The 21,373-nt window shown below is 45.7% G+C and overlaps 6 protein-coding genes across 6 annotated transcripts; 2 read left to right on the top strand and 4 right to left on the bottom strand.

The window, feature by feature from the left end:
* Nucleotides 1-68: 68 nt before the first annotated feature.
* DFL_000652 (uncharacterized protein) lies at nt 69-1,502 on the bottom strand (the record flags this gene model as incomplete). The annotated part of the gene is made up of 3 exons (XM_067635963.1): nt 69-845; nt 907-1,338; nt 1,422-1,502. 3 exons carry the CDS (start codon nt 1,500-1,502, stop codon nt 69-71), a joined length of 1,290 nt encoding a protein of 429 aa, XP_067495198.1.
* Nucleotides 1,503-2,007: 505 nt separating this feature from the next.
* Nucleotides 2,008-2,327, bottom strand: DFL_000651 (uncharacterized protein; the record flags this gene model as incomplete). The annotated part of the gene is made up of 2 exons (XM_067635951.1): nt 2,008-2,124; nt 2,205-2,327. The coding sequence occupies 2 exons, from the start codon at nt 2,325-2,327 to the stop codon at nt 2,008-2,010; spliced, it is 240 nt and encodes a 79-aa protein (XP_067495197.1).
* Nucleotides 2,328-4,969: 2,642 nt separating this feature from the next.
* On the top strand, nt 4,970-6,968 carry DFL_000650 (uncharacterized protein; the record flags this gene model as incomplete). The annotated part of the gene is made up of 4 exons (XM_067635940.1): nt 4,970-5,208; nt 5,342-5,378; nt 5,476-5,603; nt 5,666-6,968. 4 exons carry the CDS (start codon nt 4,970-4,972, stop codon nt 6,966-6,968), a joined length of 1,707 nt encoding a protein of 568 aa, XP_067495196.1.
* A 1,290-nt stretch (nt 6,969-8,258) lies between these two features.
* On the bottom strand, nt 8,259-11,996 carry DFL_000649 (uncharacterized protein; the record flags this gene model as incomplete). Its single annotated transcript, XM_067635927.1, has 7 exons — nt 8,259-9,261; nt 9,329-9,486; nt 9,546-10,221; nt 10,278-10,909; nt 10,972-11,508; nt 11,574-11,724; nt 11,803-11,996. 7 exons carry the CDS (start codon nt 11,994-11,996, stop codon nt 8,259-8,261), a joined length of 3,351 nt encoding a protein of 1,116 aa, XP_067495195.1.
* A 1,150-nt stretch (nt 11,997-13,146) lies between these two features.
* On the bottom strand, nt 13,147-15,936 carry DFL_000648 (uncharacterized protein; the record flags this gene model as incomplete). The annotated part of the gene is made up of 3 exons (XM_067635915.1): nt 13,147-13,339; nt 13,409-14,977; nt 15,047-15,936. 3 exons carry the CDS (start codon nt 15,934-15,936, stop codon nt 13,147-13,149), a joined length of 2,652 nt encoding a protein of 883 aa, XP_067495194.1.
* A 3,945-nt stretch (nt 15,937-19,881) lies between these two features.
* On the top strand, nt 19,882-21,245 carry DFL_000647 (uncharacterized protein; the record flags this gene model as incomplete). The annotated part of the gene is made up of 2 exons (XM_067635904.1): nt 19,882-20,858; nt 20,915-21,245. 2 exons carry the CDS (start codon nt 19,882-19,884, stop codon nt 21,243-21,245), a joined length of 1,308 nt encoding a protein of 435 aa, XP_067495193.1.
* Nucleotides 21,246-21,373: the final 128 nt, after the last annotated feature.

Below are 21,373 nucleotides of genomic sequence, written 5' to 3'. Positions count from 1 at the left end.
ACAGAGAAAAATTACTTTCTATCCACCTCACGAAGTACCCAGCGAGCGAGGCATCATGATATCGCAATTTATAGAGTACTATGGTGCCTAATACCACCTCCAATCTTCTGTCCATAACCCCACCCGATCTGATTTGCCGTCCTAACTTCCACCCCAAGTTCCCTAGCCCACGACCAAACCAACGCCGGGTTCTGCAGGAACGGCCTACCGACAAAGATGACATCTGCGTCTCCATCGTCCAGAATCTGGTTGGCCAGTGTTCCAGTATTAATCAACCCGACGGTGCTGGTTGCCACATCCAGTCCCTCCGCCTTAAGACCCTGCTTGATAGCCCTTGAGAAAACACGCTGATAGCCTGGACCGCCTGTAATCTGCTGCTTTGGCGAGTTTGCGGCTGAAGAAACGTCGAAGAAGTCGACTTTTCCGGTTCGAGCTAAGACCTGAGCGAGTTTGACTGCGTCTTCGGTTTTCCAGGATTCAATGGAGGTATCGTATTCAAGCCAGTCTGATCCAGTGAATCTGACAAAGATCAATGTCTCGGGCTTTGAGTTTGCTTTGGTGACATCGATGATTTCAAGAAGCAAACGAATACGGTTCTCGAAGCTGCCGCCGTATTTATCGGTTCTGAAGTTTGAGGCTGGAGAATAGAATGAGTGGAGGAGGTAACCATGGGCGGCGTGGACTTCGATTACGTCGATTCCGGCGGCAACAGCGCGACGAGTGGCCGCACCCCATGCTTCTTTGAGTTCCTCGATTTCGGCAATAGTCAATTCATGGGGTATTGGGTTTCCGACGTCGAAGGGAACTGGCGAGGGACCGTTGACTCCGTTAGGCCAACCACCGACCTGTTGTTTCATATTAGCTCATCATGTTCCAAATGACAGTATAATGATTTTAGAACAATGCCTTTTCAGTAGCAATAGCTTTTCTGCTCAACCATGGCGGTACGGTACTAGCCTTCCTCCCAGCATGTGCCAGTTGAATACCAATCTTCTGATTCTGCGAATGCGCAAAATCCACAACTCGCTTCAACGGCTCAACCTGGCTATCTTTCCATAATCCTGAATCATCAGGCGAGATTCTGCCTTCGGGGACCACAGCAGTAGCTTCGATGATAGTTAGAGCTGGACCCCGAGATAAGATACCACCAAGATGGGCGATATGCCAATCGGTCAAATGTCCATCTTGTGCGGAGTACTGGCACATCGGCGAGACCCAGATACGGTTCTGGAAGGTTACATCGCGGATAGTGATCGGTTGGAAGAGTTTTGGAATAACTTGGCCATTGGGTATGGCGGTACCGGCGGCTGGGATCTGGGCCGGTGTGAAGTAGGGTACCTGGAAGGATCGATCTGTTTTAGTCCCAGGCTGCGAAAAGAACAAGGGGGGGGTGCACGTATAATAAGGTCAAGGGGACATACTCCTTCAGCACCAACATTGGGAATGTCAGGCCATTCGGGATTGGCAGAGCTAGAGCCGTCAGTTGTAGCCTGGATTGTCATGATGTTGGATTTGGTGGGCTTTGTGTGTTGTAGGTTTTGTTTTCGCGGGGTTCTGTTGGTGGGGGCCTTGAGGTCAGGGTCCGGGTGTCGGTTGTGAGGCAGATGTATGGATAGGCTCGATATAAATTAAACTTGATAAAGTGATATTGGTGATAGAAGTGGTCGTTAAGATATGACGATATTGCGATACGTAAAAGAATAAAGACAACTGCTCAATTGGACCTGTTTGAAGGGTTAAAGACTGAGAAGAAATGTTATTATAGAATGAGCTTGCTAATTTACTAGTACTCTGCATTTGAAATAGAATGACATCCGATGAAGACGCCATCGCCCGAATTTATAGCCAATTGCTTTCGGAAGACAACCCGGAAGCAAGCCGTTATCGATAATACTGATTACTTAAGGTATATGCATTGGGTAGAAGTATGCAGTAGTACCATCGTCTAAGCCAAGAAGAATAAAGTGCTTCATCCGGTATATTACTAATGCTACGAGCTCTTCAGAATTACGTGCTTTGGCGGATGTTTGTGCGGTAGACACCAAGCAGTTTTTGGTGTTTTGGGTTGAAAAAAGAATTGACCTCGGACGATTGTATTACTAAAGCAGCTCCAAAGGGGCAATGCTACGCAAAAGGGTTGAGCCGAGGAACCTAAACCTTGCTTGAAGTACGCGGTAAAGTAGCATTTCGGATGTCTAACGGACCTCAATCTTCCGTTTGTTTGCCGGTGTCAGGCCATTTGAAAGACCTGGATACACAAGCGCCCGTGCATTGTTATCGAAGGAAGATACTAGAAGATGGAATTCGACGTCATCGGTATCTGACATTGGTGAGGATTCAGGGAACCCTTTTTTTTCTGCATATCGTACGGCCATATGGGTGAATCTGCGACGAAACTTTCTGCATATGTCTTACAAGGATGCAAGTTTTGAATTTTTACCGCGGTGGAATATTCTTGATTTGTCAGCGAGTTTAGCTACCATTGATAATGAATGACCTGACGGCTTCAATCGAAGAATTAAATGTTCGGAAGATGAAAATTGACCTTTAAACCAGTGGTTTCTCACCGACTTCCATCAAACTTCCCTTTGGCCATTAAAACCTTGAACGTGCCGCAGCAAACCTGGATCGGCGTGGGCGGGTTTAATTTGTGTTGTGCTCGAGGGTTTCCAAATAGCACTACAAGACCGCCGTACATTGTCGAGTCCAACTTGAATTATTTTTATTTTTGTCGATATTTACCTTGTTTGAAGGATTTGATAAAACCCCTTGAGGTTAAATGGACCCTCATCGCGGCTACCTAGCGATTATCACGCCTCGAGATTCAAAGGTTCCCATCCGAACCGGCGAACCAATAAGGCCTCCGACATTCTTCGAAATCAAAATCCTTCAACACTCCCACGGCGTTTACAAATAGGTCCACCATATTTGCCTACTCGGAGAATTTCATAACGTTAACAGCTAGCAATAGCGACTCTAACCCGAAGCCAAGTTAATCGTCTAGGCAGCTTAGCTAACGAGGCTTCGAACCCAAGGGATTTATCTTGGGGCTGGGCATGGCAGGCACACGCAAGAAAGCCGGCATTTTCCGAGGTGTAGCACAGAATGGTCGTGTGCCTCCGAAATTGCGTCTTCCATGCCAAAAAAAAAATGCCAAAAACTCGTTAAAAGCCCAGCGCGGAAGTGGCGTTTTGTCCACACTCGACAAGTGCAGCCGATTCATGGCAAGCACCAAGAGATCCGGAAATTTGTTCTGGACGGGAAAAAGAACTAACTGGATTTTTTCGTAAGATGGAACATTCTTTGCTTCCTCACGAGGGGCATAGAATAAAATGTAATGATAGGTGATGGGAGCGCTTTCCGTTACGCGTCAAAGACAAGAACTCATTCCAACGGCTTCGAATGATGAGCTAAGATGTGACCTCGATATGTCGCCGGGCGATTCGTGATGTTGCGCTCGTCGGTCGGTTTTCCAAAATTTAGGCGTCACGCGCACTAAATCCGTAGAGCCTCCTCTTGACCTGAAGGCTGGGCAGTACAATGCGATAAACTTCAGTACTTCTTCGTAATGATAACAAAATTGCACGATATTCTGTGGGGCGCTGCCTCGAGAAGCTCCATAGATAAACGAGGAATAAAGTCGAGATACGTCGAGAGGTGTATGCATCCCATACAAGAAGCCTTTTCTTGGCCTCATGACAAGAAGAATCTTAAAAAAAATTCGAGCATCAGGCTGCATCTACCAAGTTTTCCAAGATTGAATCCCTTTTGGAGATATACCCGGGAGATACGAAAGTTTCCTATTTTCGACGAGCCTATAGAGTTGTATCAGTCAAGTCTTAGATATATCGGTCATGATCAAGACACAAGATGGTCTCATGCAAGAGCGACGAGAGCCAAGTCTGGAAACGCATGTTGCCTGAAAAGCCAAGATGGCTATCCTTTAACAGGGTTCATTTCAAAACCTCCAACACCCTATTGCCCCCAATCATCGTCAAAAATGGGTTGGCCGAAAGCTACCAGAAATGCGCAGTTGTCGGTTGCCTGATTCGACCGCAGAAAAAAAGGAAACAAGCAGAGATATGCGTTCGAGGCATGCCATTTGCATGCAAATTATAGGCACACGATATGTGCGCTTTTGCTTTTTGGACGGGTTAGCATGGCGTCTTGGGCGAACAAGACACTGGGGTAAGCTTGTATTCATGAGTTTTTCCTCGTTCGATTGTTTTCCCCAGCTTTTATTAGTCGACAAGAGACAAAGTTATAGTTTCTTTGTACCGGCCGTATTCGTGCCCTTCCTAGACTTGGTAAGGTTTTACATCCGCCCAACACCACTAACCTTCAGTACAACCTATACAGGAAAATCCTATCGTCTTGCCGCAATTGCGAAAGCTAGAAGTACAGTTACAGGGCTGTGAAGGATTAATTACTTTTTCCGTCAGCCAACGCCTTCTGTACCTATCTGACAAAAAGGATGAACAGGCGGTGGAGGGTATCACCATGCATTCTAACATGTGTGACACCGAAATAAACCATGCAGTACAGTGTGCGCACCTTGCCTATCAGTGGCCATACAACAGCTAGGGTCTTTGGTTCCAGAGATATCGGGTACACACGTATCCAGCAACCTGTCGCAGGTTTGCAGGCAGGTCCCCGCCAGGTCCGGAATTTGTTTAAAGAGGCAGCTTTGGAACCCTTCCCAAATTCTTCTCTCTTCCCTTCTCAGGCTTACCCTCATTCTCGAAGATCCCCCTCTTCTTTATTTATATATATCTACGACCAATTGAGTTCACCTTGGGGGCTGTGATATTGCAATTGCCTTGCGACTGCACAATTTGCGTTGCTAGCACATACGCATTACTACTTCGTTCTTGCGGCAATATAAGTTCACCCAATAAGGCCCAAGAAGTATAACTAGGGTTGAGCTATCTAAATCATCGAATAATTCGTACTTCGAATATTCTCCACAATGGCGGTCCTCGGACGACACGACGAAGAGAACAAAGGCGGCGACATAATAGTCGACCGTAAAGGCTCAACCTCTCCAGGCGGTATGACACCAGAGGAGCAAATGCTCTCTGATCCTGAAGATGTTGGCCACTCGCTACATCGTGGCCTACGATCACGTCAGGTTACTATGATTGCCATCGGTGGCGCTATCGGCACAGGTCTTATCATTGGAACGGGTTCTGCGTTAGCTAGGGCTGGGTACGTATAAGCTTTTTGTAGCTTAAGCTTCCTATTTTAACATTTGAGTTTTGTCTGGCGAGACCCACGACACTACTTATCGGTAATTTGAGCTTGAAAACGGTTGCTGACTGCTTTTGGAACACTTATCTAGACCGGGTTCTCTAATGATTGCCTATACTTTCGTCGGTGTAAGTTCCATCTCCAAAATCCGCGGGCGCTATTGACTTTTCGGGCATGGATTGCAAAATATAGATGGAAAATATGAAGCTAATCAGTCAAATATAGTTTATTGTCTTCTTGGTTATGGCCGCACTAGGTGAAATGGCGGCATGGCTTCCAGCTGCTGGTGGTTTCTCTGTTTATGCTACTCGATTCGTTGATCCCGCTCTTGGTTTTTCGCTCGGTTATACATAGTAAGTATACTCGCCAACAAAAGCATTTGGAAGTGAAGGCGCTAACGTGGTGAACTTGGTAGCTGGTTCAAATATATCATTACGACACCGAATCAATTGACGGCAGCTGCGCTTGTGATACAATTCTGGCTACCTGCGACGAAAGTAAATCCGGGAGTTTTTATAGCAGTATTCTTGGTGGTAATTGTCGCAATCAATTATTTTGGTATCAAGTTCTTCGGAGAATTCGAATTCTGGCTTTCTTCCATTAAGGTCCTCGTTATCTGCGGTTTAATCCTGCTTTCTTTGATTCTCGCTCTCGGTGGAGGCCCCGATCATGACAGGAAAGGATTCAGATACTGGAAAAACCCCGGTGCCTTCGCGCCTTACCTCACCACTGGTTCCCTTGGCCAATTCCTCGGATTCTGGTCTACTATGGTTAACGCTGTGTTCGCCTACCTCGGAACTGAACTTGTCGGTGTCACAGTCGGTGAGGCTGAAAATCCGCGAAAGACTATCCCACGCGCGATCAAGCTCACCTTTTACCGTATCCTCTTCTTTTACTGCTTTTCCGTTCTCCTCTTGGGTATGATTATCGCTTATGACGACGCTGAGCTTGTCAAGGCGACTAAACAAGCGTACAACTCCGCCGCCGCTTCTCCATTCGTCGCTGCGATCCGTGTTTCCGGAATCAACGTCCTTCCAGGTTTCTTGAACGCCTGCATTCTCATCTTCGTCTTCTCGGCCTCCAACTCCGATCTTTACATTGCCTCCCGTACCATCCACGGCCTCGCCTTGAAGGGTCATGCTCCCGCTATCCTCGCCAAAACCGACGCTCGCGGTGTTCCATACTACTCTCTTGGTCTTTCAGCCCTCTTCTGCTGCCTCGCTTTCATGAACGTTTCTAGCGACTCCAAGACTGTTTTCGGATATTTCGTTAACCTTGTCACTATCTTCGGTCTCCTCACCTGGATCTCCATTCTCGTGTCCCACATCTACTTCGTCCGCGCACGAAATGCACAAGGAGTCGACCCAAAGACTTTGGCTTACAGAGCTCCATTCGGTATCGGCGGCACATACTTCGCTCTCTTCTTCTGTATCTTGATCGCTCTTACCAAGAACTTCGACGTCTTCGTGGGTGGATTTAAATACAAGACTTTCATTACTGGATATCTCGGTATCCCTCTCTACCTCATCATGATCTTTGGATACAAGTGGATCAAGAAGACTGAAGGTATTAAGCCTGAGGAAGCAGATCTTTGGAGCGGCAAGGACGTTATCGACAGGGATGAGGAGATGTGGAAGATCAGAGACGCGGAGAAGAAGGCTTCGGGTGTGAAGAATGGTAGTTGGTTCTACAGGACATTCGTTTCGTGGCTCTTCTAAACGTATAAAGAGTACAGACTCTTCGGAGGGTATTCAGAAGGTATATTTCTTTCAGTATCGATATATCGATATACGTCTAGATATATAGATTCCCATGGTTGCATTTGTTTTGAAGCTATTATATGATCTTTGTCGCCTAATGTCTACTAGCGAAATATCATGACTTTTTTACATATTTAATTTTATATATATATATATTGTATCTTGAGGGTATCAGCTTTCTAGCTTAACGTTTGACAATAATATGTATTGTTCTCTACATTATCTGAGCTTTGAGTTCTGTTCTGTAACTGTAGCAGCAAGAAATTCAACACATCTTTCATGTGGCATTTTGACCACCTCACATCTTTCATGCAAGTATCTCGCGATTTGTCCCTACAATACTTCAGAAATAAGAATTAGAATAAGATTTAGGCGGCGGGCTCTTTTTCGTTCGTTTCTGCTAGTTTGGGTTGCATCCGAGAAAAGCGATGCAATCGTGGCAACTGGAAGGCACCTGACATTCTTCTTTTTCTTCGCTATCTCCTCGCCCATGACTCTAATCCCTGTCATACTCCATCCACTGATGCGGAAGGTCGTAGGCAGACGTTCTTATGGTTTGACAACAGGGTTCAGGGAGTATTAATACTTTACGACACCATGCCATGGGGGTATTATACATACATCATGATAAGGCGAAATCCTTCTTTTGGGAATTCGAAGTTTCTTATGAAAACCGGTCATTTGTCCTCAACAATTCTGTGATTTGACACCCCACCCCCCTGTTCTGTAGTTTCGCCTTCCTCGTATTCCGCTCGGGCCAACCCTTGGAATGATAGCCTGACCTATGGGTCCTTCCTCTCCCTTGGGCGGTGCGGAACTCGTGTCTTGACAGTTGCCTTATAGCTAACTAGAGAGCACTATAGTGTCACTAGCTCTTTGGGTTCCCATGATCTACGGACCAAGGACCCATCTGGATTTTTGCCCTCTCGCCAAGTTCCGAGCGTGCTATCCCGTCTCTAACCAGGTTTTCGATACCTTCCAGAAAGGTCCGGCAATGCTTACTTTCCTGGTACGTATAGATGCTGACGCCTCTTACTGTCATTCAGCACGGTCCAAGAAAAGCCAATGGGCCTTGATTACAAGGCTGCTAAAGTACCAAGCTATGGGTAAGATCTTTGAGTAGCATCCAGATTGAAACATATGCTATACTAACAATTCTTATACTTTATTTGTACATTAACAAGAAAAGTCCAACATTTGCTGAAAAATCCGCTAAGCCGATATCATAATAGATCATAAGAAAGAGCTTTACCAATCTAATCCCGGTCCTCCACATCCGCCAACCATCACCGGTTCCTGCGTTTTCATTATCGTCCTCTCGCTTGGCTTCTTACTCGTCCTTCCTTTGAGGTACCCATCCATTTTCTCAAAGGGCTGCTTCCCCTCATCTTTCCTTACGATCCATTTTCCGGTGGCTAAGACACCATCGAGCTCCTCCACCGGGGGTAACCTCAAGTAAATCCACCCATCCTCTCGCTCTTCAGCCTCGAATACAGCAATGTTAATTTCATCGTCATTGGCACACTTGCCCGCTTCTGTACCGTTCAATTCAAAGTTCCGTTTGTGATTTGGGCAAGACACCCATAGTTTCCCACTTGCATCGTCACCAATTAGGCCATCTGATAATACAAATGACCGTTTGTGAGGACACATCTGCTGTGATGCGTAATACTTGCCCTTAATCTTAAAGATAGCTAGTTGTGTCTCTCCGCGTTTAACGTTGGCGCTATTATCTCCTTCAAAGTGCCTGGCTTCGATAATAGGCTGCCAGGCCAAGGTACTCCATTTATGACCCTTAAAGTCATATTTCGCAGAGTCCGATGCCCAGTATGTTGGCCTTTCTTGTTCACGCTCTTGAACAACTTCCATAGTTTCTTGTCTTTCCGTTGTATTGGCAAATTGCTGAAACATCCTCCGTTTCTCGGGGTTATTAATAGCTTCTTTCCATTCACAGAAGAAACTATTGACGAGCTCTTGCATTTGCTTTTCTAACTCACTGCAGATACCGAGTTTGTCGTCGATGATTACTTCGCGCAGGTATTTCATACCTCCTGGGAGGTTTTCTAACCAACGGGCTGTACGTTGGAGTTTGTCGGCTGTTCGGATGTAGAACATTAGATAACGGTCGATGAGGGGCGTGACTTCGTCTGGTGGAACGTCTTTGGCTAGGAGTTCAGAATGTTTGGGGTTTGCACCGCCGTTGCCGGCGATGAAGATGTTGAAACCCTTTTCAGTGGCGATGAGCCCGAAGCTAGATAGAGAAACAATGTGAGCTGACGAGATAGATTGAAGGATATCAAAGAAAATCTGGTTCATACTCTTTATTTTGAGCTTCCGCGCATTCTCGCACGCAACCTGAGACCGCGCCTTTAATTTTATGAGGAGCGCGAATACTTTTGTACCTCTCTTCGAGTCTGACGGCCATTCCTACACTGTCACCGATACCGAAACGACACCATGTAGTTCCCACGCAGCTCTATATTTTTCAATGTTAGAGGGGTCATTCATTTCTGTTAAACAAAGGGGTATAGTTACCTTAACGGTTCTCAAACTCTTTGCATAAGCATGTCCGCTCTCCATACCAGCATCCACCAGCTCCTGCCATATATTCAATAAATCTCCCTTTTTCGCTCCAAACAGATCGATTCTCTGTCCTCCAGTGATCTTGCAGTATAATCCATACTTCTTCGCAACCATACCAATAGTAATCAACCTATCCGGAGTAATCTCCCCACCCGTAACTCTCGGAACCACACTGAACGTTCCATTCCGTTGAATATTTGCCAAGAATCGATCATTCGTGTCTTGAACCGCATGTAGGTCTTTATCCATTATGTGTCTATTAAACAAAGACGCAAGTATACTTCCTATCGCAGGTTTACACGCTTCGCATCCAACAGAGTCCGGGTTTTTACCATACTCCCTCATCACATCTTCGAAAGTCTTGAGTTTCTTAACGGATATGATGTTGTACATGTCGGCACGGGAGTATGCGAAGTGAGGACATAGATGGTTTGAGATCTCGGCTCCCATGGATTTCATGGTGGCGTTGAAGATGGAGGTTACGAGAGGCATGCAGCCGCCGCATCCTGTGCCGGCTTTTGTGCAGGATTTGACGTCGCCGATGGATTTGCAGGTTCCATTTTTGGTGTTGGTTACTACGTCGCCTTTTGTGACATTGTGGCAGGAGCATATTTGAGTATCGTCGTCGCTATAGGATTTTGTTAGTCTTTGAAAGTGGCTACCCGTTTGGATGGGGCAACTTACATATCATCGAGGTTATCCTCTCCACTCTTTTGGCTTCCGAGGATAAACTCCGCTGGTGGAACTTCAAGTTGCTTCTTGGTTTTTACCATTTGGACGAGTTTGATATAGTCATTGGTGTCACCGATCATCATTCCACCAAGTAAAAACTTGCCATCGATTGTGAACAGGTATTTCTTATAAACACCCTGAAACGGGTCTTTATACGTGAGCGCTTTCACCGACGGCGGAGTTACTGCGGCTCCATTTCCATTCTTCTGAACAGAATTCTTCCTTCTTGCCGCAGCGGCTTGTCGCCCTGGCATCTCCCTCGGACCATCCCGATCCGCGAAAAAATCACCAAATGATGCGACATCGACGCCAAGTAGTTTGAGTTTTGTACTTAAGTCCGGCCGCCGGAACCTCCGTTGGGTGTGGGCTTTTGCTTGTGTGAGGTTGAAGGCAAGAATATCGGCCATTTCTATTCCGGGGGCTATAAGTCCGAATGTTTGGTTTTCCCAACTAGCACACTCGCCGATGGCGTATATATCCGGATTGGAGGTTTGGAGTCTTTCGTTGACGACTACACCACCGCTCTTTTCGTAGCAATCTAAACCAGCGTTTCTGGCTAGCTCGTCTCTTGATCTGATACCGATCTAAATCACGAGTTAATATCGATACTAGCTCCCTCGGAAAATATGTGAATAAAGGCACTTACAGCGAAACAAACCGTACTAGCCTCAACAAAGTCCCCATCCTCGAAAGTGACTCCGCGGACCCTCCCTTCTTCATTCGTTTCAATTTGCCTAACTCTTTTCTCCAACATTACATCTACTCCTAACTCCCTCACCTTCTCTACCACCAATCCACCAGCATCACTATCCAACTGTCTCGAGAGTACCCATTTATTCCGATCAATCAATCCTACTTTTCCATAATTCTCAAGATCTAATAACGCTTTCGCAGCCTCCAGCCCAAGTAAACCACCACCAACTACGCAACCTACTGAACCCTTCACAGTAGATGAATACTGTATCATTTCCTCCAAATCCGCGATATTGCGGTATACGAATACGCCGGTTGCATCGTGGCCCGGCGTATTTGCTGGGAGAACGGCATCGGATCCAGTGGCGAGGATGAGGATATCATAAGTTACCGTTTCGCCAGAGGATGTTGTTACGAATTTTTCGGCGGGGTGGATGGATGTTACTTTTGTGTTAATTTGGTAGCCTAGGGCTGGGTGGAGTGAGTCGTACTATTAACCTATTGTTAGCAAGACATCTTTGAAATTAAAAATTCAAAGGTTGGAGTTCTATATACCCAAGATACGGGGTTTAGATATAGTTTATCGATCGCTCGATGTTCGAAGAATGTTGTGAGTCCGACACGGTTATATGCGACATGAGGTTCTTCGCCGATGACTACTATTGTGTATTCTTGTCGGCGGGCGTCGAGTTTTATTAATTTTTCACTAAGTGATGTTGTTAGATCTCGGTATGCATCTTTAATAACTCGATCATGAGTCCGGTCGAGCTTCTTAACTACTCACATAAACCCCACAGCTACCATCCCCAATCCAACAATCACAATCTTCTTTTTAGGAGTGCCATTTGCGCCGTTGGCACCGTTTTGGTCGGTCCCGTTAGAGTGTCCGTTCTCAATTTTTGGTGTGTCGCCGTTCGAAAAGCCATTTTGACCATTCACTGGAATATCGCCACTTGGAGGTTCTATTGCTATTGTCATGATGCAATGGTGTTTTGGACCAGTTGGTCCAATTATATTTTAAACACTATCCTTGCGGGGTTCTGAAGACTGTTCTCTAGAGATGAAAATAAAGAATAAGGGCAATTTTTGAATTTCTGTTCCTTTAGACTCGAATCCACCAATCGAGTAGAAATCGGGAATATCAATGTGTTGACGAACAGTTGTCTGTAAAAAATAAGATACTGATAGGAATTGGGCCAAAAAATTCAATAAAGAGGAGAAAAGAAAGCGGGATCAAAGAATACGAGTGATAACACCCCTCTTGTATACATATCACAGAAGTTATTAGCTTCCGGCATTTTTGTTCACCCCAAGCTTCATATTCATATCAAATGCATGTGTGGTGTTTTTGTGTGACAATAAGCTAATCGAAGGGAAAACATTCTGAACCCCCACCAAGGCAATCGATCGGAAAACCATAATCACGATCTGTTCCAGGTATTTCCCGTTCAACTGAGTATATCCGTGGAATAGTAATACTTCGATTGCCTCGGAGGTACCATACTTTTGCAGGGGAACCTATGGGTGTTGAAGGTAGTCTCGAGGTACTAGCCTTATCAGCGACCTCCAATTCCAATCCGAGGATGAACAACTACCTCTCCTCTATTGGTCCAAAACACCGCTGCGGGAGGCGAAGCTAGATAAGAACCGACACTATTGACTCTGTATCAGCCGAAGAGAAAGTGGGATGTCCATTGTCTATTCTGATAAGGGCGTACTAGCCTTCAGTCCGAGTTTTTGCGCTAGTTCGGAGATCCCGCCACGCACGATAAGACTGAATGAGAAGACGTTATTACGGCGGTAAGATTCGTGAGACTTAATGGTGGGAGCTTTTGCGCGGAGACATTCTCCTAAGCTTAAGCTTTAAGCTTTTGAGCAAGGGCCTCCCTGGTTTGATAGATGTGTGGTATTTTTGCCCGGCAACACGAGAAGTCGAAAACTTTCAAGCAGCCTTGGCATTGAGATTCCATACCGAGTTGTAAGTGTCTAGGTCTATGTTCTAATGAAGCAACTTGCCAAAAGTTCATTAGACATAAAATATAAAGTTATTATACAAAGCAGATCAAGTATCTAGCTTTTTGGTAGCATGTACAAATTCTAAATCTTGTGTCACATTGGGGACCTCAAATCAAAAGAACACCATATCATCTTTCTTAAACCCTTCCTCTAATAGAATCTTTTTCGCACTCTCTTCCATCGCTGGGGGCCCACAAATTAGTATCAGGAGTTCTTCTCTAGGAGGCATTTCCCTCAATAGCAATTCCTTCCCAATCCTTCCTCTTAAGCCCGTCCATGTATTCGAAGGTTTCGATAGAGTATGTCTGTAGCGCCTTGTTAGTCATATGTTCTGTTGAAATGGTATTGATGAAATGAAGGGGAAAGATACTTACAATATCTTACACTTTTCCCCACCAATTTTTTCAAACTCGTCTAGTTCCTCCCGGCACAGGATATCTCCTTCTTCTCTATTCCCGTCAAATACCACACATTTCGTCTGATCGCCCTCATCCCTAACCACTTGTCTCAACACTTGAAAGATTGGAGTAATCCCACTCCCGCCGCATATCATGCAAAAATTCTTTACGGTCCTTTCTTTCCCGCTAAGCATTACCATTCCGCGTCCGAGGTAATCTAACTTCCCTGTCGGCCCTTTGACTTCAATCTCTTCTCCCAGCGTTAGGGCATCGAGTGCTAGCGTCATTTTACCGCCGGCGAAGAGGGGAGCCTCTGTGGCGAAGTATACTTTTACTAGAAGCTCTAGCTTGCCTTTTGTGTCTCCTTCTGATATAGGCGTGTAACTGCGTATAATAGCATCCCCGGTCTTTTGATCTTTGAGACGAATCATCAAGTGTTGCCCAACAGGTAATCCCAACACCTGTTCGTCGTGCTGTAATGCAAATGTGTATATCCGTGTATCCCATGATATAACTTTTCTTTCTATGAGGGTAGATTTGATCCAGACTTTCGGGTTGAGGAAAATAGGGGAAGTTGCATCGACCTCCACTGCGCCGCCGGACGCAAGTGTTTTGGCGGCATCAGAAGATAGAGTACCAATGTGATACTTCTCCATCATCGCTTTTGCAGTTTCGCTGTGAATTGCGAGAAATTCTTCAGACGCATCAGTACCTGCCGCCGCTATAATACTTGTTGCGCCGCCCGGATGATCCTGGAGATATGGTGTGCCGTTGTAGACTTCGTTGTTGATAACAAACCATGGTTCTTTAGCATTCTCGTGAGATTTGAATTCTTCGTATTCTATGGTACGAGAAATTTTGGGGTTTACCATCGAGATTGTAGAGACCTCTTCTTCGACTTTTGGGAGAGGGGTTTCATTCGGTGCAAGTTCACCCCAGTTTGCTCCTGCAAGGTTACCACCGGCCTTTTTCACACGTTCCATCCATCCTCCTGGCCTTAACGCTGGCTGTGTCGGGTGTTCAAAGTTGAGGATATTGCCATCCCGACGAATAGCAACGCGAAACCAGGGATTATTCATCATCCCGAGTACAGACCAGTACATATCTCGCGGTTGGAGGTTCATACTATTGTCCATTGCTCGTAATAAGAGACCTTCAGAACCTGCAAGTTCTTCGGTGTTGATTTCGAGCGACCAAAAGCACCAGCAATGCGAAGTATCTCTGTAACTTGCATCGAGTTTTCCGCCAAATAATGTAATGTTTTCGTACTCCAGCGCACGGTAAAGATCTTCTGGGTAAGAAACATTGGCGAGTGACCAGGTTTGTCCGCGGTCGATTGAGAGTTCTACACGGGATATCTTGCGGCCACCACCGGTGTAGGCGTAACCGCGAGCTGTGTAGATTTTTGATGCTGTTGTGAGGTTTAAGGTTTCCCCATGCTCTGGATACGCTATCGCTGAGTTTGTTGAGAGGTCGTAGATGGCGTAGCGTTCATCTGTCCACCATGATTTGTCTTGTGAGGACATTTCTGGAGTAACCATTGTTCTATATAATTTAACGGTCAGCTTCATTCCCCAGAACCTTCCTGTCAGCTAGCACTTAAAGAATACTCACGGTAGTACTCTATTGTCATAAAGATGGTACCAATTATCACTTGGCCCTTCTGTTAAAATCAGCCGTTTCAGCCATTTCACACTTCTCCCCCCGATTTGCCCAGGAATCACCACCCTAATCGGCTTCCCATGATCTGGAATAAGTGCTTCCCCATTCATCTTATGCGCCAGCATAATCCCCCTATTCGGATCATTCACCCAGCTCAATTTTGCATTTGTCCCATAATATCCATTCGGTAACTTATCCGCCCCTTCCATACATAAGTACTTCGCCCTCCTTGACGGCTTCGCCAGACGTATCACATCCGCTAACATCGGACCAGTCCATAATGCATTCGACACACCAGCAGCACCCCAACTAAAACCCTTAGTTTTACGAACCATATTTTGTTCTTTACGACGGTTTCCAGCGCATACCATTGTTACAGGTACGGTGTATTGTTCGAATTCTTCTAGTATCTGTTTGAATGTTAATGTTATGGGGTTTTCAACAAGTCCCTCGATCGATATTTCCCAGTCTGGGATTTCTTCGTCCTGCACTTGGGGGACAGCTCCATGATTACGGACGTAGAAAAGTTCTTTTGGGGTGATGAAACCGGAGTCGAAGAGGTCGGTTAAGGGTGCTTCGACGTTGAATGGGTGAACACCGGTTAGTCGGATTAGACGTGGGTCGCGAGGAATCCAGGCATCCGGCGTGTCTTTGTCGATGGGGAGAGGAGAAACTTTTGCGGATATTGGGGGTAGTGGGAAAGTATATTGAAATTCTGAAGAATCTGATGCAGGTGGTGAAGGAGGAAATGTTGTAATTGTTTCTTGTGTAGATAAACTGGCATCGAGGTGAAGCTTATTTGGGGTGTGTGTTGAGGTTGTAGTTCTCGTGGTGGTTGTCATGGTGGTAAGAATTTGCTGGAGAAAAGTCTCCGTAGGGCCTTAAATCTGGTATGAGAGAGATCTTTCTTAATAGACAGATTTATTACTTTATTCAATTGTATTTTGGTGCCACAAATGGTTATATTTTATGTATTACCATATGATAATTGCGTCTGTACTGAATCGCTGGAGGGTTAGAAAGATACTGGAGCAGTAGGACCCTGCGATTAAATGGAAATCTCGGTGGAAGAAGTTCCTTAGATCAAACTCCGGCATATCTAAGATCATATCACCCCGGCCGAATACAAGAGCTGCCAGGTCTGTCGCACATTTTTAATCTATTCGGTATCTCAAACCGGGATTCTCCCGGGGACCAAATGGCTAGACTATAGATGGGGTATTCTAGGTAACATACCATCGCCTGCGGTGGCCTCGATTCAGGCGGACAAAATGTAATATGTGGATTCGACCCTTTCCCAGCTTAACTTAGACACCTACATTTTAGTTATGCTTGACGAGAAATCCCCAACTGCCGTCATGTATCACAAAACAGCTTAACAGAGTTACCAACTAACATCTTATTGTATCAATTGCATAGCTTTGGACATGGCGGGCGACCTTGGAGAGTAGCTCGCTCACAGTATTTTTTTATGGAATACCAATATATCTCCATTGGTCCTGTCTCCTACTACTATAACCATTGTTTTGGTTGTCAGGGTTCTATAGAATTTTTGGCCCTTGCTTAGCCGCCTTGGGGTCCAGAGCTGGAGCCAGAAAGTGAAAAAGATTTGTAAACGTGGCGTGCCCGAGATTTTCTCTGGTCTCAATCCGTTCCTTATCTCTGGGCGCAGTCTCGATCGAAAAGTCATTGTAACCAGATTTCCGTGTTTCTTTCGCCTCGGAAAAAGCTTGCGGACCCATGGGCCCTTGTTCCCCCACGCTGACGACATGGGGGACGGGTCTTCTTATCAGTCTTAATAGTGTAAAAACATTTAAACACTTACCACGGAAAACCTCTGAGTGGGAGCCACCGTTGAAGAACCTAGAGTAAAACAAAATGCGTTGTAAGGTTGGGAGTAGAAGTCAAAAGAAGGTTTAACTCGTTGGTTATTCGGATCATCCAAGAGCTTGACAGCATAAGGTGTCCTGCATTGCGGACGGCTTATTGATTGCGTCGCGTGTCTATTGGAAATGGTGGAGTTTTACGTAATAGTTTGAAAGTTGCGGCACTTCCATGAAAGATGCTGAAAGAGGTTTCTCCGACCTGAAGCTGTTTTGTTCCGCATAAAGTCCATGAATTTCTCTTCCACTGTCAGTATTAATACATTTGGCATATATTTGAGTCTTGGAAAGTTCTCACGAGACTTAGCTAACCTCTAGGCGTCTATAGCTATAGCTCGAAAGCTAATAAGCTTTGAAGTCGGCCGTCAAATGTGTTGCAACACATTGACTGTATTCTTGAGCTCTGTGTAACATAACTCGATAATAAACCTTTCGAGATTTCAAGGCCATTCAATAGAGGGTTCTTGATATTTGCTCAAGCTACCTCATAGTTGAGATAATTGGCCCAGGCAAAGAGGCTCACATGGCCTAGGTCCTAGAAAAAGAGGAAGTTTCACGTGGAGCAGTTCAACTCCACCCATTTAATATAGTAGCATGGTATTCTATGTAAATGGAATCAAAGGGCCAAGATGCATATGCATATGGTATCGCGGTATTACCTCTTCATTTATACCTTCCTCGCCTTCTTTTCTTTCAGCTATGGTCTCTTACCTGTCAACTGCGATGAACCCTCACGACCACCCCCGGAGCTAGGTAGCACCATGTTTACCCGGAATCTCGACAATTACCTCGAGATCCTTTCTACCACTGGTCTTCCAAAAGTTATATAAAGGAATCCCTGCGGATATGGTTCTTCTATCTTATTCGCTCATATATTTACGACCCGAACACACCTGGTCCTACCAATACTCTCCCAGTGTTAGCCCCCACCGACTTGCACTGCTTCGACTCCACCCATAACCTCGCCCGGACCTTGATCCAGGTCGACGAAGTGGAAGTCGAGGTCCCTGCCCCATTGCCAGAATCTGCTTCGACGGCCGACTCTGATCCTTTATCCATGGAAGAAGAAGAACCCAACAGCGTCTGTCGATTTCAATGTCCGAACGATGACATCGCAACTGATCTTATTGGGCGACTGGGGACATTAGTTTACCAATACGGCCAAATATTACTCGTCGCAGAACAAGAGTGGACAGCCCAGCAAATCCAGACTGTCCGAAAGTTCAAAAGCCTTCAGAAATGGGATGGTTATGATCACACATAAATTGAAATATGCTAGTATGAACCTGGACATGCGTCAGAAAGAACTGTCCGCAGAGGAGCTGAGAGCAATCGTGTTGGATCTGGGTGCTGTGTATTAACTAATAGTTATATAATTCTACTATAATTCCGGTGCTTCGCAACAGTATACCGGAAATTCAGTATATTTTCCGAACCGAGAAATCAAGCTAGTGGTAGAAACATATTGCATTAAAAAAAATATGACAAGGCTTGCCAAGATGGATGAAAGTATGGCCATGATCAGTCGATAGTAAAGAAGTTTCGGATCTAAGAAACTGATAGACCCGTGCTGCAGCGGTAAGGTCAGCCGAGGAGGTCTGACGAAAGTCGTCGGCTGGGTGCGAATGCAGAAGGATGGAGATACTCAGCAAGGGAAAGGTCTAGATCTACGTAGCATAATTAGCAGTGCATCGAATATAATATTTTCTGCAAACGTAGGATCTATCGATACGTTGTTTAGGTTTTTAATTTCCCCAGATGTTTTTAATTTGATTCGATTCACGAGTGGACATAGTGAGCTGAAGCAGAACCAAGACATCGAGATGATAGCCTGGGAAGATGTGTTGGGGATCTGTAGTGTTTGTCCCCAGAGCGGCAACACGACAGGGCTGTGCGGACAACTGCTGCCCCTCAACACACACCTGTGACAGCTTCGAAACAGTGTCACCGTCAAAATCCCTTTGCCGTCTCTTTGCGCCATACTTTGTAGCCTTTTGTTTCTGGTAGAGGGGATATTATGAAAATGTCAATTCATAATCAGGCCACTCGGTTTTACATTTCTTAAGATTCACGATAGTTAGTACGTATGCCTCGCGGCCTCGCAGAGTTTTCCGCTCGTCAGGGCTTCCCATCTGTTTGTTTATGTCGGGAGCAGTTCTCTGAAGTTGGTGAAGCCAAGCCCTCTGTCAGTTCTTTATTCTCGGGTCCACTTTCCCGGCGCTATTGGTTTCGCCAGGACCAGCCATTCCTTCTTGAACATGCAACTTGGCATTAGCTTAACAGCAAGAAACAGTTTGAGACCTCTCCTGGCGCCACGAATGGGGTAGTAAGGGCACCATGGGGTCGGATTTGGCGACTGAGGGCATGCATATCCCACCTGTGCCATATATATGCACAGTATCACGTTTTAGGAATACATTTTTATAGTTCTCTGTCCCTGTCTCTTTCTTTCCTCTTCTTTCTTTCCTTCCCTCTCTTTTTCCCTTTCTTCAATAACCTATGTACTTTTTGTTTTTTTTTTCCTTAAACAATTAGACAACTTCGACTTAAGCTGCAAGGTCGTTGATCTTCTAGCCTTCCACTCATTTGACCAATAACCTATCGACCTTGAACCCAAAGACAACACAGACACTCCTTTGCAAATAAGCGCCGGTCGCTGCGACAAAAATAACATTCCGACTATCGTTCACGGCTTTTGGTGCGTCAGACTGGTTCTGGACAAAAAATAAGACTCGAAAGACACAAAAAACCACGACAAGTAGGACTGAAGGTTGTTGAGAAGGAATCGAAGTCGAAGAATCGATCGAAAGAGGAGCTGCACGATTTTGGGTTGAGTGTGAAAAATATCCAACAAATTGCAACACGAAATAAGATATCGATCTTCGATTTCCGACTTCTGTCAAAATGAGAGGCTACAAGAGCGCTGGAGTTCTCCTTTCCCTCGCGGCTACGGCTCTCGCCGAACCTTTCCCCTCCGCTGTCGACATCAATGTTTCCCCACTAAATTCCAGAAGTGAAGACGGTACAATGATGGGAGCAATGTCTAACCTTCACAAGCGAGAATCCATCCTTTCCTTGATGAGACGAGGCTTCTCAGAGATGGACGGAGCGCATATTCCTCTCCTAATCCTACGCCAAGTCGACACTATTCCCACCGATCCTAAAACCGGTAACACAGGAAAGAGCAACTTTGATGTAGCCCTATGGGACCAACAAGTTGAAGCCGCTTGTGCAGAGTCCATAGGGTTGCTTGGCGACATTGTAACAAAAGTTACGGATCCAGCGGGTGTTGCTGTCTGTTACAACATCCCGTTTTACAATAGCACCAGTGGTGCTTTCGCATCGGATATCCGGCTGTATAAAATCGCAAATGGAACTAAAGATTGGGAAGCTGCGGGGACGAAAGTTTCGTTGAGCGTGCAATACGAGGGTGCAACCGTGCGACTGGCTAACGCACCTGCTGCCGTAGCGGGATCAGACAAGGTCGCAAGTGCAAAAGAAGTTCAGGCTGGTCAGAGTAAATTAAAGACCAGTGGTGATGAGTCGGTGCAACAAGCCGCAAAGGCGTTGGAGAAATCCTCAACAACCGCGAAAACTTCTGCGCCGGCTACTTCGGCAACTTCCGCGAAAACTTCTGTGTCGGCTACTTCAGCAACTGCCGCAAAAGTCTCTGCGCCAGCTACTTCGGCCACAGCCGCAAAGGCAGGCCAGACTCCATCGACCGCGACTCTAAAGAAGAGGATGAGCATGAATATGGCTCAGATGAGCGGAAGCAGCGAAGATGATGCTAAGGGATTCGAACCAAAACTTTTGCAAACCATGCGTTTCGTTGGCCAGGTTAATGCCAATATCATGAGGAACCAAACGATCGCTAAAAACCCGTAAGTAAACCGTTTCTATCAACCGGAGAATTTCTAGGTGCTAATCTCTACTATAGGAACATCATGAAACTCGTTCTCACCCCATCTCTCATGCTCATTGGTGTCACCCCCGAGGGTAACATGAACGCCTCCGTCGCTGCTGCACAAGTCCAATATGCGACTGGTGCCTTCTCCAGCATCACTACCCCAACACCTGAGCCAGAGCCATTTGTCCTTCCTGGTGTTTATATTTCAATCTTCCCATTAGGTCTTTATCTTTGTATTGTATACACCATCTTATTTGTTCTCATTGTCGGATGGGGCACCGTAGAGAGGTACCTATTCAGAATGTCATTCAGGAAGAGATCGGCGATGATGAACGGACAAGACGGATTTGGAAAGATCTAAGGGCGGATAGAGAGTACATGAGATATATATAAGGAATTACTGTAAAGCGGCGGAATACCTTGAGCTGTTGTCTTTTTTGTTTTACCAAAGCAATTTCTTTTTCAATTTCTTCTTCTCCGTCTACACTA

The sequence above is a fragment of the Arthrobotrys flagrans genome (genome assembly GCF_004000055.1).
Source record: "Arthrobotrys flagrans strain CBS H-5679 chromosome Unknown unitig_15, whole genome shotgun sequence".
In the NCBI taxonomy this organism is placed as follows: Eukaryota; Fungi; Ascomycota; class Orbiliomycetes; order Orbiliales; family Orbiliaceae; genus Arthrobotrys; species Arthrobotrys flagrans.
This window is presented reverse-complemented; position numbering and strand designations above follow the sequence as displayed.